We start from the raw sequence: 15,764 nt of genomic DNA, 5'->3' as shown, positions 1-15,764 counted from the left end.
CGCATCACGAGTCCGGCACTATAACCACTTGACCACCACAGCGGCACATACTAAAATTTTGGATCCTTCTATTATTCAATTCATCAAGGACAACAATTTACTTATTCCTCTTCAACCTCTGTTTTTTGCGAATCCTCCTTGGCTTATCACCAATATTGATTTCACAACCAGTTCTCTTCCATTTCAAACATCATCAAATGATCTCCTCACAAAGCAACTATTTTATGAACATGAACAAAAATTCTGGTCTTGTTCTACTATTATAGCTACAGATGCCTCAAAAGGAGCTCATACCTCTATTGGAATTTTCTGTGCAAAAACTCGTAATTCATTTCAAGCAGCGCTCCATGATTGCTCATCTGTCTTCACTGGAGAATGTGTTGCAATAATGATCACAGCACTAAAATTCATTGTCAGTAATGAAAACTACATAATTTTATCCGACAGCAAATCAGCTATTCAAGCAATCGCCAACATCAACCCCCATCATCAACATATTTTATATGAAATGTTTTGATGAAATTTTATGTTTCTAAGGCTGGTAGAAGTGCCTCAGATTTTTGATGATTGGTGAGTGTGTTTCGAAATAACAACACAAATGTCTTATGAACTACAAATGATAGAAATGTAAAATTTGGAAGTTTCTCTGTTTGCAGAATGCTCTAGATATGTTAAATTTTAGATACCTGAGCAACTCTAATACATGGATATGGGGGTGTCAAAAACACCTGGAGTTGCTTCCAGAAAAGGTTATTAAGGCTGTTCTTGCTCGACTTGGTGAGGGCACCACCCTGCCCCCCGAGATGAGACCAAAAAGCAAAATTTTTTTATACGTTTAAAGAGGGTTAATTTTTTTTAAATCACATTGAAGTGAAAATTCATGATGCAAAAATCATTATTTCCCATGCTTTTAGCTTTATCAATATTATTATTTTTAATTTCATTATGAATAAATAAAAATGTTTTTAATTTCAGATCTCAGCTATTGTATGCTCACATATATTTATGGTTGTTATCCATCTTTGAAAGATAGCTCTGCTGTCAGGTTATTAATGTCTACTGTCAATGCCATGAAGGAAGCTGTAGAAATGAGTAAAATTGTTTCGAGTCCTTTAGATCATAATTTATCCTCTGTATTTCTTGCTGGGAGAACTTCTAATGTTCATGAAAAATATTCAGAAAAATCTACAGATTTTCAGCAATCAAAATATAATATAAATAGCAATGTCCAGGATAAAGCATTCAAATTGGTGCCTTGCATTCATGGAGGTAAAGCTGCAGTTTACAATTTGAAAATGTTTTCTTTATGCATTGATATTTTAAGGAAAGATAATAAAAGTGACACTGAGGTAAGGAAGAATTTTTCAAGTTCTAATTGAAAATAAAACATGTTAATTTTTGCTTGAAACTTTATATCTGATGCAAGTACGGAAAAAAAAAAAATTTTTTTTTTAATCACCGAGCCCTGCAACTTGGGCAGGCCCGTAACTATTATGAGGCAACTTGAGCGGTGCCCCGAGCCGAATGGGAGGGGGGAGCGCTTGTAACTCCTCCTTTTTCTGAGCATAACTATTTCAAGGAAAGTAAAGAAAAAAGTAAGAAAAAAGTTTAAACTACTACAAGAAAAGACTGCTCCCGAGAAAGCTCGCTACAGCACTGGGAAGGGCCAGGGCCATCTTAAAAGCATCATGCCCCCCCCCCCGGACCAAGTGGTTTTTCTGAGGCCCTACCTAGTAAATTTTAGAAAATTTTAACTAGATCTCATTTTCGTGAGGCCCCTCTACTCTTCATTCTTCCAGGCCGCTTCCGGGTGGGCCCATTCGTTAAGACGGCAGTGGGAAGGGGTTGTTTTTTCCCCTCTGTAGATTTTTTTTAACCTTAATTAACTTTAATTTCAATGATAACGCACAATTCTTGAAGTTTGGGCTGAACATCCCCTGATGTTAAAAAAGGAATATCTGAAGTGAAAAGAAGCAAACCCGCACTTTTGTGCATACAGGGTCTAAAAAGATTATGCATAATTACCGGTAAAAGTGGTAAAATGTTGCGAAATTTATCAAACTTACCGAGACGATTAATGTTGTTGGGATTTGTACAGAGCGAAATGTTCTGAAAAAAGAGTTTGATCTATGGTTCTATTATTTCGAATTTGCTCAGCTAATCGTAACTTCCAACTCTTCTTCCTACATCTTTTAAATGGCAACAAAAGACCACTCAATCTGCTCCTAGAAATCTCTCATTTCTCTCTTTCAGATGCTATCTTTCCATTTCCTAAGAACTTAGCTCCAGAACTTCTTTTTTTATTGTTTAGCGGCGCCAATCCAAATGTTTTCCAATATGTTTTGTATGCATTATGTTTCCCAAATGTTTTCCACTGTGCCTCAAATCGTAATTAATATATAAGCTTACCTTACAGTTACGGGCAGCTAGATTAAGTTCTCACTATGATTCGTATTCCTAAATAATGTATAACGTCGTGGAAAAATTGCATGTTTTAATAAACTGGCACACTATTTAATTAATAAGTCTATTTGGTGAGACATATCATCGCGCTCTTACACCTAGTACCTTACCAAGGTGCAAAACAATGCTGTGAAGCATATGTTAGGGACAACGATACCAATGGAATAAAGCAATACATATTTTGCACCAGGGGCGTAGCCAGAAATTTCGTTCGGGGGGGGGGGACCAAAGTGACAGAACAATGGATTTGGCCATCTTTTTCCCTTTTTTCGGTCATTTTCTCACATTTCAGGGGGGGACCAGACCCCCAAGTCCCCCCCCCCCTGGCTACGCCCTTGTTTTGCACCTCAAAACTTTTTCTTAGTTTCAAAAACAGAATTTGGGGGTGGGGGTCATGATTGTGGAATATGGTTTGCAAACCTGTTTAAAAAAAATCAAATTGAATTTCCAACATACATTCCTCATTAGTTTCTTGAAAGGGAAAATATGTTTTTTTAGAGTCCCGTTGTGGCCACACTTTACCAAGGCCTCCTAGATATAGATACTGTCAATAGGAGCCAAGCCTCCAGCCTCATAGAAGGCTTTACCGTTACTCACCGTGTATCTGGAACAAGATCCATGAAACTCCGAAAAGATGTTCAATTGTGTATGTATGGTTTGTTACAATTTTCAACACTCACATATGTTGCACTCAGGGGCGGCTCTAGACAAAATCCCTACCCGTGCGGGACCTATTTTTGGGTCCCCTGACCTCCCCAATTAGAAAAAAAAACTTTTGTTTCAATTTCTTAATTTTGATGCGTTCAAAGGAACAGCGATATTTTATGTCATAACACATCATGTCGAATGTTTTTTTGCCCTTTTACCTTGGCGCTCCTTCTAGAGTGGGCAGAAATAATTTTCCCATTTTTTTGCCCTTTTACTTCAGACTTAATGCTTCTCCTATTTACAGAGGGCACAAATAAGTTTTCCTAATTATTTTTTTTTGCATTTCCACTTTGGATATGACGTCCCTCCTAAAGCGAGCAGAAATCATTTTATACTTTCTTTCACTCTTTTATGCCGGATTTGATGCTCCTACTAGAGGGGGCAGAAATAATTTCCTTCAACTTTTTTTCGCCCTGTCTACCTCAGACTTGGCGCCCCTCTTATAGCAGGCACAAATAATTTTTCCTAATTTTTTTTGCCCTTTCACTTTGGATTAGACGCCCTTCTAGAGCACATCCAGTCCACTGAGCTGCCCCTGGTTGAACTAATACGAAAGTCTGGCGAGTCGGGAGACTGGCCAGTGATCGGGGCCGCCGAAGTGCATGGGTTTTCTCGTGTGAGCACATTTTTCTTTCTCCTCGTGTGACAGGTAGGAACGAGGCCCAAGTGCAGGAATCCCTATTTAAAATGGTTAGCAAATCATAGGTTTTAATTCATTCATTGCTTTTTTAAAAATATTTAGTCAATATTTTTTTTTCGAAATACTGTACTGTAGTGGCGATTCGATTCTGCGTTTTTAATTCAAGTAATACAAGTCGAGAAAAAAAAGGTATGAAAGGCCTCTGGCTCAAACTATTTCCCACATCAGAAGACACCTTCCAATTCTTGTAATACTCCTCATAACACAGGAAAACACTTTGGCTCTCGTTAGTAGAAAAATTGGGTGACCAAGGGGTGATTCCTCCATTATTTTTATTTTTTACTACACAACAAAAGAGAAAGAAATTGTGTCTCCCCCCCAAAATCTCCTTTAGGGGTAAACGAAAAATGCTTGATCGAGAGAGAGAGAGAGAGAGAGAGTGTTTATCTGACCAAAATCGCTATGTACTGTACGTATATAGGTGCACTGCCCATTGATTCTTTTCGTTTTGAAAAATAACCGTAATATTTTTTAAGCACACAAACCTCCAATTTTTTTCTCATCTCGATCATTCTTCATCTATATTTTATAGTTATTTTTTTTAAATAAGTATCTTAAAGGTATTTTTCTTGTAATGTATATTTAATGCTTTTCGGTGCCCCTTATCATTTCGCGCCAGGTGCAACTGCTACGGTCGCACTGCCCTAAGACAGCCCCTGGAACCAGTGATTCTTAGATGGTGGTGATTTTGATTTTTTGATGTGTTTCAGGTCATTTTTTAGTCTTTTGAGAAGAATTATAGAAAAACTTTTTTTAATTATCTGACTCTTTATCTGAAACTTCCTTATACCATACCCAAAAAATTGGTTTGGAAGAATTGATTTAATTTTTTTTCTTTGATATCTATAGACAATAATCTAATACCCAATAATAAAAACTCAATGTATCTGCTACAAAGTTTTTTCACTGGCATTAGTTTGTATGTTTGGGTGCAATGTTGGAACTGCAAGGAAAGAAATGTGGACAAGACAAAATTTCTGGAATTCATTTCACATTCCTGGAAAAGTTAAAATACTTTTGACCTGTTTTTCTCAAGTAGTTCAAATGTTAGGCTCCTAAAAATTTATTCTGGTGTCTAGATTTTTTCTCAATTTGTCACGCCTTGCTGTACAACTTGGTATTTCTTTGTTTTAGACCAGACTCATCCCTTACACAACTTTGTAGTGAACTTTTGGTCATATATTTTATAGTTTATGAGATACAAGTTCTCTCTAACTCTGAAACTTAACACTAATGGACACTGAAGAGTACTTCACCATGTAGCATGTGGCCATTTTACTATACTTGGATATCACATTTGTGGATGTGATTGACTTGGTTCACAAGTTATTTGATCCGAAACAGAATTAATTTTTCACCATATAGATATATTATATAGGGTACACCTGGGTAAGTGGAACTACTAATTTCATTAGTGTAAATTCAACTTAGCAGATTTGTTAAACCATAGTATTTTTAGGGCTAAAGTTTTAAACTTATTTTCTTCAGTGTCCCCTTTTAAAGATTTTTAGTTGCCAATGGGTCCCACTTGCCTCGATGGTGAGGGGCAAGTAGAACCTATAGCATATTGTTCTTTAAAGTCATTCACGAAATGATTATCATAAATTAAACATGTAAGCAAAGGGGAAAAAAATTTCTTTGCATCATAAAAGCCCAAACATTTTATTATTCTCATACACAAAGTTAATTAACAACCTAAGTATATAGAAAACTCACAATGATTTATTATATCACAATGTATTTTATTATTTGTTTTATTATATTTACAGGGTAGTCTGTATAATTAACACACCCATCTTTCCCGTAAATATTAACCAACATTTGTATTTATGTCAGAACTTCTCAATTTCCTACTCATATTACAGTGAAACTTGTATGAAATGGAACTTTAAGAGACTGAAATAATATTCTGTTTTAGACAGATTTCCATTTTATATTGGTGCATTCCAAAGCACTAACATCAAACGGACTATCTTTTGATTCCATTCAAGACAGGTTTTCATCTCATACAGTATCCATCTTGGACAAGTTTCACTTTATTGTTTTTGTTGGTATTAAGAGCGCACAAGCGCATGCAAATTGAACTCATCAGATGACGTCATATTTTTCTGTTTATATACACTGCTGGCCACCCAAATTGCAACACCAAGAAAGACAAGAGATATCGCAACAATATTTATTTTGTAGATAACATGTTGACCAAGCATCAAATGATTAAATTTATAGACTTCTCTGAAGTGTGGTTCCTGCCAAAATCAGTAGCCAGAGTAGCCGCCATTGTTGGAGATCACCGCTGCCACACGCCTCGGCGTTGATTCAAAGAAACTTTGGATGTGTTCTTGGGGTACAGCAGACCAAGCAGCTTCCACGCGTTGCCAAAGTTGATCTGGTGTGGCAGCTGGGGATGTAATCTGGGTCAATCGTTGAGCAACCATGGACCAAATGTTTTCTATCGGCGAAAGATCCGGAGAGCGAGCTGGCCAGGGAAGCAATTCAATCTGGCGACTGACGAAGAACCTTTGGACAATGCGTGCCACGTGTGGTCGCGCATTATCCTGTTGAAATATGGCTGTGGGCAAGCCCTGAAGGTAAGGAAGGACAACTAGCTCCAACACCTCGGAGATGTAGCGCTGGCTTTTTAAAATACCGGCAATGCATACTAGAGGAGTGCGAGAGTGATATCCAATACCGCCCCATACCATAATACCCGGTGCATGACCAGTGTGGCGGTGCATAACGCAGCTGTTCAGCATCCTCTCTCCACGGTGTCTCCAGACTCGAATCCGACCATCGTGGTGTTGCAGACAGAAGCGTGACTCGTCAGTAAAGACAATTTCATTCCATTGTGCCGTCCACATCCTTCTTTCATCACACCATTGGCGGCGGAGACGTCTGTGGTTCTGCGTCAAGGGTAGACGAAGCAATGGACGTCTTGCGGACAGACCACTCTGCTGTAAACGGCGTCGAATTTTACGCGCAGACACTGGATGATGCGGTCGGTACAGACTGAATGTGCTGTGCTATGGTTCGTGATGTGGCTGAGCGATCTGTCACTGCCATACGCACAATACGCCTGTCATCACGTGAAGTGGTGCACTGAGGTGGATGCGATCGAACACGTCGGTCCGTCGTACCCTCCTGCATCCAACGATCACATATCCGCATTACAGTTGTTTCGTTTCGTCCAACACGACTACCGATTTCCCTGAAAGATAATCCACAATCTCGGTAGGCCACTATCCTTCCTCTGTCGAACTCGGATACTTGATCAAAAGATGATCGCTGTTTTCTACGAGGCATAATTGATCGTTTTTTTGAAAAAACCACAAGAAAAACACAATTGCCGTACTTCAAATCGTCGAAATCTCCAAGCCTTAAATAGCGCTTTGAAGTGGCGCCACAGGCGCGCGTGATGTGCGTCTGCGCTGAAATTCTAATCATTTGCATATCTCAACTCCGCTAATGCATGTTGTAAATTTCATATTATTTGCATGCTTCCTTCAGGGTGTTGCATTTACCGTGGCCAGCAGTAGAATTTTAGTCATTGATGAATGTTTTCTTTAACCACAACCTCAGTTTTCAATGTTCCACAGAATGATTAAAAATGGTAAAAATTCTTCTGTTTCCAAATTTTACTCAGAAAAGAAAGTCACCAAAGAAAAGTCATCTTGTTTCCACCGGGACTCAAACCCAGGCCCTCTTGCAGACCAGACATGACAAAAGCTCTGTCCCTCCCAGGATATAAGCCTTTTACCCGTGTGGGTTGGGTCGTGCTGGGGAGACCTCTTGCATACCAGCGCACAGTGTATTTAACCCTGTTTTGCGGCATTGACAAGATGTCTAGTGAATCTCTATTTTTCCCTTTATTTTAGCATTGACAAGCCCAAACATTTTAAATGTTGAAAAATTTCCATTAATTTGACAGGCAGTAAGAATCTGGAATAAATAAGTAACTTGAATTAGGTCTTTATTTTTCATTCATTTGAATTCATTCATTAACTCATGGACCACTGTGAGTTCAGGACGTGAAATCTTTTTGCAATGGCAAATCTCTGTTTCATCATTTTTTTTTAAATTTCGAAACAAAATGTGCAGTGATCTCAGTGCAAATGAACAAGAAAAAAAGATGCATAAGTGAGAGAAACATATAATGGAATAGCATATCTTTGACTGTGAGTGCAGAGAATCCTCTTAAAACTGTATAAGTGAGAGGGTGTATAGGTGAGTCCTTTTGTGTACTACACAGAAGGTATGTAGCTTCGCGGCAACTTGATAAACACTTCCGAAAGGTAGATAGCGCAAAATACCAATGTTTATCAAACATGCTCGAAAAACAAAAACTGTTGAGGAATTCAAAAATATATAAGAGGAGAATTTCGAGTGAAACATTAAAAAATATATCTTTGTATACTAGTTTCAAATTCTATAAAACAATATTGTTATAGAGGGGATTTATTGTAGTAAAGGGTATCGCTGTATTGAATCAATAGTTGAACATTATACTAGGCAATTCCAAACAAGATTTTAAAAATATCATTGTAGAGGCATTTATCATAGAGTGGTGTGTTGTAGGGAGATTTTACTGTGTATACAAATTCCGTAGCGTATGTAGGATTTTCTTATTGGGGTGGGGGAGGCATTCACTCAGCATTTTTTTCTTTCCCGAAAGAGGTTTTTTTTTACTGAAAAAATTAAAGGATAATCTCAGCAGGAGGAGGGGTGGGGGGGCCCCGTGAAAAATCCTGGCCTGAGGGCCCAGCACTAACATGTGCGGGCCATGTATATGCTGCACCATTTGCCGTATCGAGCCCAGCCTTATACACTGATACCTCACCTAATGAACACCTTGGTTTACAAATTTTTCACTAATGAATATTTTTTCTCTATTTCTACCTCGGCTAATGAATATTTTTGTTGAGGTTGATGCACATGCTAACATGACCATTGGCGTTTGCAAAGGGGGCATGGGGGCATTCCCCCCCCCCCCCAGCATCAAAAGTGGAGTCGACTGATCTAATGTATATGCGTATAGGCATCATCATCGTGCTCCCGTCAGCAATAATGACCATGGCCCCCCAGACTTCCAAGTCTATATCGGCCTATGGTTCAGAGAATGAAGTTGCCATGTTTAGGGCTACGTCTTTTCTCTTCCCCCTCAAACCGAGATTATAGTGTTGTTTTGCAGGAAAAAACGTAACCCCCCCCCCATAAGGAAAGAAAATCTGAATCCCTCCCCCCTCAAGAAAATTCTGCGTATGCCTATGCACATAACACAGCCACATTGTGAGCTGAATTTTCATGCCAATCATCATAAAAATTACCTTCAGTAAAGCCGTATTACTTTGTCCATTTTGGAATCACTTTCCAGACAAACATATCTCTCTTATGTCGGCGTCCGAAAAAGATCTTTTCAAAAAGGTCTCTTCGTGTTCTAATGTCATTCTTCCACTTTTTTTGATTGAGGCTTAGTTCATCCTGGACTGGAGTATGCTGTAAGGTTTTGGAGACCATACCGACAGCCAGCGCCGTCTTAACGCATGGGCCTACCCGGGCCTCAAGAGAAGAGGGGCCTCACAAAAATGAGAACTGGTTCAGATTTTCGAGAATTCGCCAGGAAGGGTCTCAGAAAAATCACTTGGCCCGGGGGCCCATGATGCTCTTAAGACGGCCCTGCCTACAGCAGGATATAGACTTGGTTGAAAGGGTGCAGAGAAGGGCTACGTGTGTCCTTATTGGCACACGGGTCTTGAATTATGAAGAGAGACTTCATTTTGTAAATATGCTTACATTGGATGAATGCAGGTATCAGGGAGATATGATTGAAGTGTTCAAAATTTTCAACGGGATGGATAGGATGGACCATGAATTATTAGTACAATGCCAATCGACTGCTGTTACAAGGGGAACACCAGTATCGATTGGTAAGGGACAACGCAAGGTTATGGTGTTGCAGGGGGAATTTTTCTCCAATAGGGTTGTTAATAAATGGAATAGCTTACCCCTGGAGGCAGTAAATTGTAACGCAATTGACACGTTTAAAACAAAATACGATAAACGTGTCGAGAAGCTATCCATACTTAGAATAAGACAACCATAAGTATTCTTTATGGGCATTGTATAATATTTTATCATGTGTATATATTGTTTATAATTTTTTTTATTGTGTTTTTAATTGGGTTTATGTATTTTAGTAATACATGACATCCATATTTGTTATGGGCATCTTTTTATCAGCCACCTCGTTGGGCATTTTCCTTGTTGTGGTGTTGTATTTGTATTTCTTTTATCAGAAAAACATTAAGTTATATTTCGTGTAAAATAAAAGTTCAAGATAAAATTCATTAAAAAAGACTTAGATTTTAATGTTTTTAATTTACATGTGTTTTTAGTGCAAGACTCTTGGCCAGAGTTGGTCATAACATTGTAGTAGTCCTTTGACCATTGACACTTGTACCCCGTTACCCCTATTTCTCCTAACATAAGACAGTTGTGTTGTGTTCGTAACAACCAAATTGGGGTCTCCTTCAATTTGAAGAGCAGCCCACAAATCCTGTAAAAATAATGTGGGCCGTTAAACCCTCTACTATTAAACTCAAAAGTAATAAGTAAGCCTTTTAAAACAATTTATTCATAGAAATATAAATTTACTCATTACAGTTTACTCTGGTACTGCATATTTTTGGTTAACTTTTACTAACAATGTGCGGGACTACATCTACTAAAAACATGACAGAAGGTAAGTATGACTTACCCTAACAAAGCTGCAGACCTTCCTTTTTTCCCATTTCATCATCCTGCCTACTTCTCAGACTCTCCACTCAAGATTACTCTCAAAAACTCTTACCTAAAAACTAACTTCCAAACTCTCTCTCCACCTTTTCTCTAAAATCAGTTTATATTTCAATCATAATTTCATCTCCGCCTTTTTGCGCTATTCTAAGACTTTCCATTCGCTCATCTTGTTATTTTCTTTTCCTGCCTGAGCTACTTTTTAGCATCAAACATGATCTCATTGGCTCTTCTCCTTCTCTGGTAAAATCTCACGCACCCATAACCTTTGACCCAACCATTTAATTCAGATCCGTTTCACGTCCATAGAAATAGTCTATACGCAAATTCCTTAATAAATCAATGCATTTGACCAGCGACAAAGATTAGCCTTATCTTACATACGATTTCCAGTGCCGCAGTCTTCTTGACATGAATAATATTTTACCCACCTATCGTTCTCAACTAGGGTTCCATTTTATTACATTTTCTCATTATCTCCGACTACATATAACAGCATTCCAAAATATAGCTTTTGTTGATGCTATGGAATGCAATTTCCATATTGAGCTCAGTGCCCTTATGCAGTAATGTGGACTATTTGTCAGTTGCTATTTGTCCGTCGTACCGTACGCATGTTCGTATGTTTGTTATAATTCCGCTTTACTTTATTATGTGTAGTAAATGTTTATATTATACATAATGTGTGTCTATGGATCCTTTCACCGACATTGAGAGGTTATGGGCACCAGGCACACACCCATAGACCTTGGTAAAAGCGAGGATTCGTTTTTAAGATAAGAAACAACATGGTGACAAAAGAGATGGCGGCGGTTACATTTGGGAATATCGAAGCACTAGGAAAAAGCAATTATGAGACATGGCACATACAGATGAAAGCTTTACTAGTGAAAAACAACGAATGGACATACATCACGGTTGAATGACCTACTGAGGGAGCAGAACTCTCAAGATGGGAAAATAGTGACGAAAAAGCAAAAGCGGACATTATTCTTTAATTCAGCTGTCAGAGTTGAAACAAGTAAAGAAATGCGAAACCGCAAAGGAAATATGGCAGAAGCTCAAGGGCATTTATCAGTCGAAAGGTCCTGCTCGTAAAGCAACTCTTCTGAAGTCAATAACTACATCTAAAAATGAAACCAGAATCAGATGTCCAAGATCATCTGCGGAACTTTTTTGATGTTGTTGATCGACTCTAGGAACTGGATGTACATATCGACGCCGATTTGCTGACTATAATGCTGTTGTATAGTCTTCCGGAGAGCTTCCAGAACTTTCGTTGTGCAATCGAAAGTACTAAAACGCGTGTCATCGCTGACAGAATCGGAAACTTGTATTTCCTACAGAGTAGTGAAATGGCAACTACAGCAAGTGAATCTTTCGACACACGAACAAAAGGGACAGTGGATTCCGCGAGATGGCATGAAAGAGTGGGTCATCTAAATCAGTGGGTTCAACCTTTTTTTGTCCATGGCCCCCTTTCAACCATTTGTTACTTCTGTGGCCCCCTTGCGAACATGAATAATTTTCTACTCCCCCTTCCTTTCTCCCCCCCCCCCCCCCGTTTTCACATTAGAAGATAGTTATTCAAAAATTGTCTGAAGTATAAATATTTTTAATTTATGAAAATAACGAAAAAGAAAAATAAACGTAATAGAATACAGTAAAAATAGATTAAATCCCTTGGGGTCACAAAGTGTCTGTATCATCGTAATGTTACTTTTTGTGAAGTTTATTGTTTTGTGTTTTTCTCAGTTTGATTTGTATGTTTTATGTATTGTGTCAGTCCAATTAAAAAAAAAAATTTTAATCAATGTAAACTCGGCGCTTGAAGACGGCACAATGTGATCAAGTTACTGTACTGGATGAAATTTTTATTATTTCCAAATTAGTTTTTTTGTGTGTAAATGATTATAGTTTCATTGAAAAATGTCAGTTGTAGCTTCGAAAATATGTATTCTCATGATGATAAAAATCACAAAGTGGTAGCAAGCAGTTTTATTCATTTTATTCTCTTCATGCGGATAAAAGTAGTAATGAGGAAATAGCCACACAAATGAATCACAATTGAAAAGTTCAACCTTTCACATCGTTTTCAACAATAATACATGTATCAAAGATATAGGTTCATGTTGTAGCCCTACTATGAATTTAAAAAAATGAACTAAAATACGTGTGAAAATTTTTTAAATATTTGTTTGAACCATTCATTCCAGAGAAATAACTGATATTTCATTGGATGACAAGCTACCTTCAAGTGGCTTTTTGGTTCATAATGTGGAATGTGGCCGCTCTCTCGCAGGCGAACAAAGCAACGTGCAAGTTGGCTTAAACACAACACAATATTTCACATAACAGTCCGTAATATGTTTAATATACAGGGGGCATAGGTAACGGGACATATGGCATTTTACTGGCGAACCATATGCTTCTAGGACCAACTTCCAGTTGGAAAAAGTACCCGAATAATGTGTAGTACTCAGATATTTGATTCTTGTTGCCAGGGGTTACGTAGTTATTAAAATAAAAATGTTAACTTTTTATGCGGACACCGTGTGCCCGAAAAACCAATTGGAAAATTGTTTCCCGGTCTCCCACAAAAAAATTCAACGTGTCTAAGTTCAAATTTTCACTGAGATATTTGAACAAAGTCGAAAAAAAACAGCATTAAATGAGGGGAAACCATTTTACCCGCATTCATTGTTGTTTTTCCCAAATTTCCTCAATTTTTCGAATTCGCATATCTTGGTGAATACTGCACTTAGGAACGTGAAATTATTTTAGTTGGCATCAGGAAAGACAGAGCAACAACTTCTTAATTGGGTTCTTTGGCACACGGGGACGGTATAAAAAGTTTTTTTTATTTTATAGCTATACAACCCCTTACAACATAAATGACATATCTTAGTTGGACACGTGATTTGGATACTTTTGCTAATTGGGTATGTCTTTAAGACTAATGGCTCACCAGTAAAGTGCCATACGCCCTGTTACCCATGCAGCCTCCAAATACATGTAAAAAAATACTTTGAGACGAAATACAGTCGACTCTCATTTTAACAAATACCATTATAATGGGAGAAATATCGTTTTAACGAAAACTTTTCTAATTCCTTGGGTAGGTTTAATAGGAACGATATAAAAATCTGGAATTCCTTTTTAACGGAATTTCCTTATTATGAATTGATTTTACAGGTCTTTTGGAGTTCCGGTCCAATGGGATTTGACCAAAGCGTATTAATAAAGGGTCTTTAATACACTTTGATTTTTACTGTATTTCCTCCAAAAAAAATCTGGCATTTTTGCAGTAAAGTAATTCAACTTCGGCAATTTGATCAGAAAACAGTCCTTTTTATAATGTTTATGTCCTTTTTACTTTTATAAATTTAGGAAGGAAACAAAAGGAAGAAAGGGTGGAGAGAAAAAGAAAAATGGGCAAGACGGGCTCGGTTGTGCGCAAATGCCTTGAAATTCCACTTGTGCGCAAGGGGATTCGTGCCTCACTCTCAGTTTTATGACAAAATTTCATATTTAAGAGACGTTTAACTACGGGCATGATTAATCTGTATATATATAGCTTTCAATATTAAAATATTTCATTTATACGAAGCACAATTTCAATTATTTGACATTTTCATTTTGATTCGAACTCCAAATCTTTGCCATTTAGACATCATTTCCAACTATCAAATCCAAGCAGTTTTTGCAGATTGTGAAAACGCGTCGCTGAATTGGTTTTGCATGCGTATTATCAACACTAAAAACCATAAATTTTAAGTTGACAGATACAAAGAGGAGCATTGAGCGGGTTATGGACATTTCAAAGTGAAGACTTACGCGAGAATTTATTGCACTTTTTTTAGAAATCAGTAGATGCAGTGAGTCTCTAATAAACAGATTTAAATTGCTTTAAATGTAGTCATATGCCTTTTTAGAATTTTTTTTCTAATGTCCACAACATTGTTCTTGCAGGATAGGAAAGTTGCATTGAGATTATTTAGAATGTGCTGCAAGCCAGTGGTATGGCAGTTAAAAGGAAGCATTACAGTATCGATTAAAAAAAACTTTAAAGATGTGATGTCAATCTTAGAGGAAGTCCCAATACAGGGGCGGCTCGAGCTTACCTGCCGCCCGGGTGCGTAGCCTCATGTGCCACTCCTACTGGCGACCCTGCCAGAAGGCTGATAGGGCTTCGGTGAAAGGCACCTGGAGATAAACCTGATTTTTTTTTTTCAGAAGAAAGCCGCACATCATTGTTTATCGTGCAAAATGTGCGTGACCATACGTCCCGCTTTTGCAGTAGAATTTCTTTGTTTTTTGTTTTCTAGAATTATTTTACCATTCTTAATAAATGCCAGATAACTTAATCCTTGAAAGAGCACTTATTTTTGCGAGCCATCATCACTTATCCTGTAAAGATGGTATTTGATGGGGTAATTTTTATTAAGAAAATTTTTTCAAAGGTGTTTCTGGTATTCCAGCGGCCGGACAAGTGAAAAACCAAATTTTTCCTTTGCCTTCATTTGACTATTATGGATCAAATTCTGAGTGAGGGTATGGACCCCTAGGCTGGGATCTTTTGCAGGCCTCCTCCCAGTCAGATTTCTCACGGCCCCTTCTATAGTTAATTTATAGCCTGAAAAAGCCAAAAAATTATGCGAATTATCCCGGGCTCTTGTGGGGGCCATGGGTGAGGGAACTAAAATGCACACATGGCTTTTGTAATAGAGTACAGGGGTGGCGCTTGGCCATGCGACCCACTCTGGGCACATGTGGCACCGCTTAAGAGGATGCTAAATCCGGGATGAATGGGTAAAAAAAAAACAAATTGTCGGCTCTGAAGGGTCGCAAAATCCAAAATGAAGGGCCGAAAAAAATGTTCTGTTAGGATAAATTGTGAGGGAGGGCATGACCTCCTAAGGGTAGGGCTGACAGGGCTCCAGGTTGAGGCCCGGGACTAAATCCTTATAACATTTCTTTTTTCACTCCATAAATTAACTGTAGAAGGGGCCCCATGAAAGATTCCCTGATGCAGGAGGTAGGGGCTATGGAGGGAGCAATAGGTAGGAGGCGCAAAAAATAAGTCCCACACGGGTACAGATTT

At 38.2% G+C, this 15,764-nt stretch overlaps 1 protein-coding gene across 11 annotated transcripts in view; it reads left to right on the top strand.

The window, feature by feature from the left end:
* Positions 1-15,764, top strand: part of LOC149074117 (uncharacterized) — a 420,692-nt gene that overhangs the window by 193,060 nt on the left and 211,868 nt on the right. For all 11 annotated transcript variants that reach the window (XM_089246242.1, XM_089246238.1, XM_089246241.1 and 8 more), the window contains one exon: positions 976-1,349. In XM_089246242.1, coding sequence (XP_089102368.1) covers positions 976-1,349 — 374 coding nt within the window. The remainder of the gene's footprint in view (positions 1-975; positions 1,350-15,764) is intronic.

Source organism: Pholcus phalangioides, unplaced genomic scaffold (assembly GCF_987345545.1).
Source record: "Pholcus phalangioides strain wild (caught in Gottingen) unplaced genomic scaffold, Ppha-v1.0 ptg000017l_1, whole genome shotgun sequence".
Taxonomy (NCBI): domain Eukaryota; kingdom Metazoa; phylum Arthropoda; class Arachnida; order Araneae; family Pholcidae; genus Pholcus; species Pholcus phalangioides.
The sequence above is the reverse complement of the archived record's forward strand: the minus strand, read 5'-3'. Positions and strand labels throughout refer to the sequence as shown.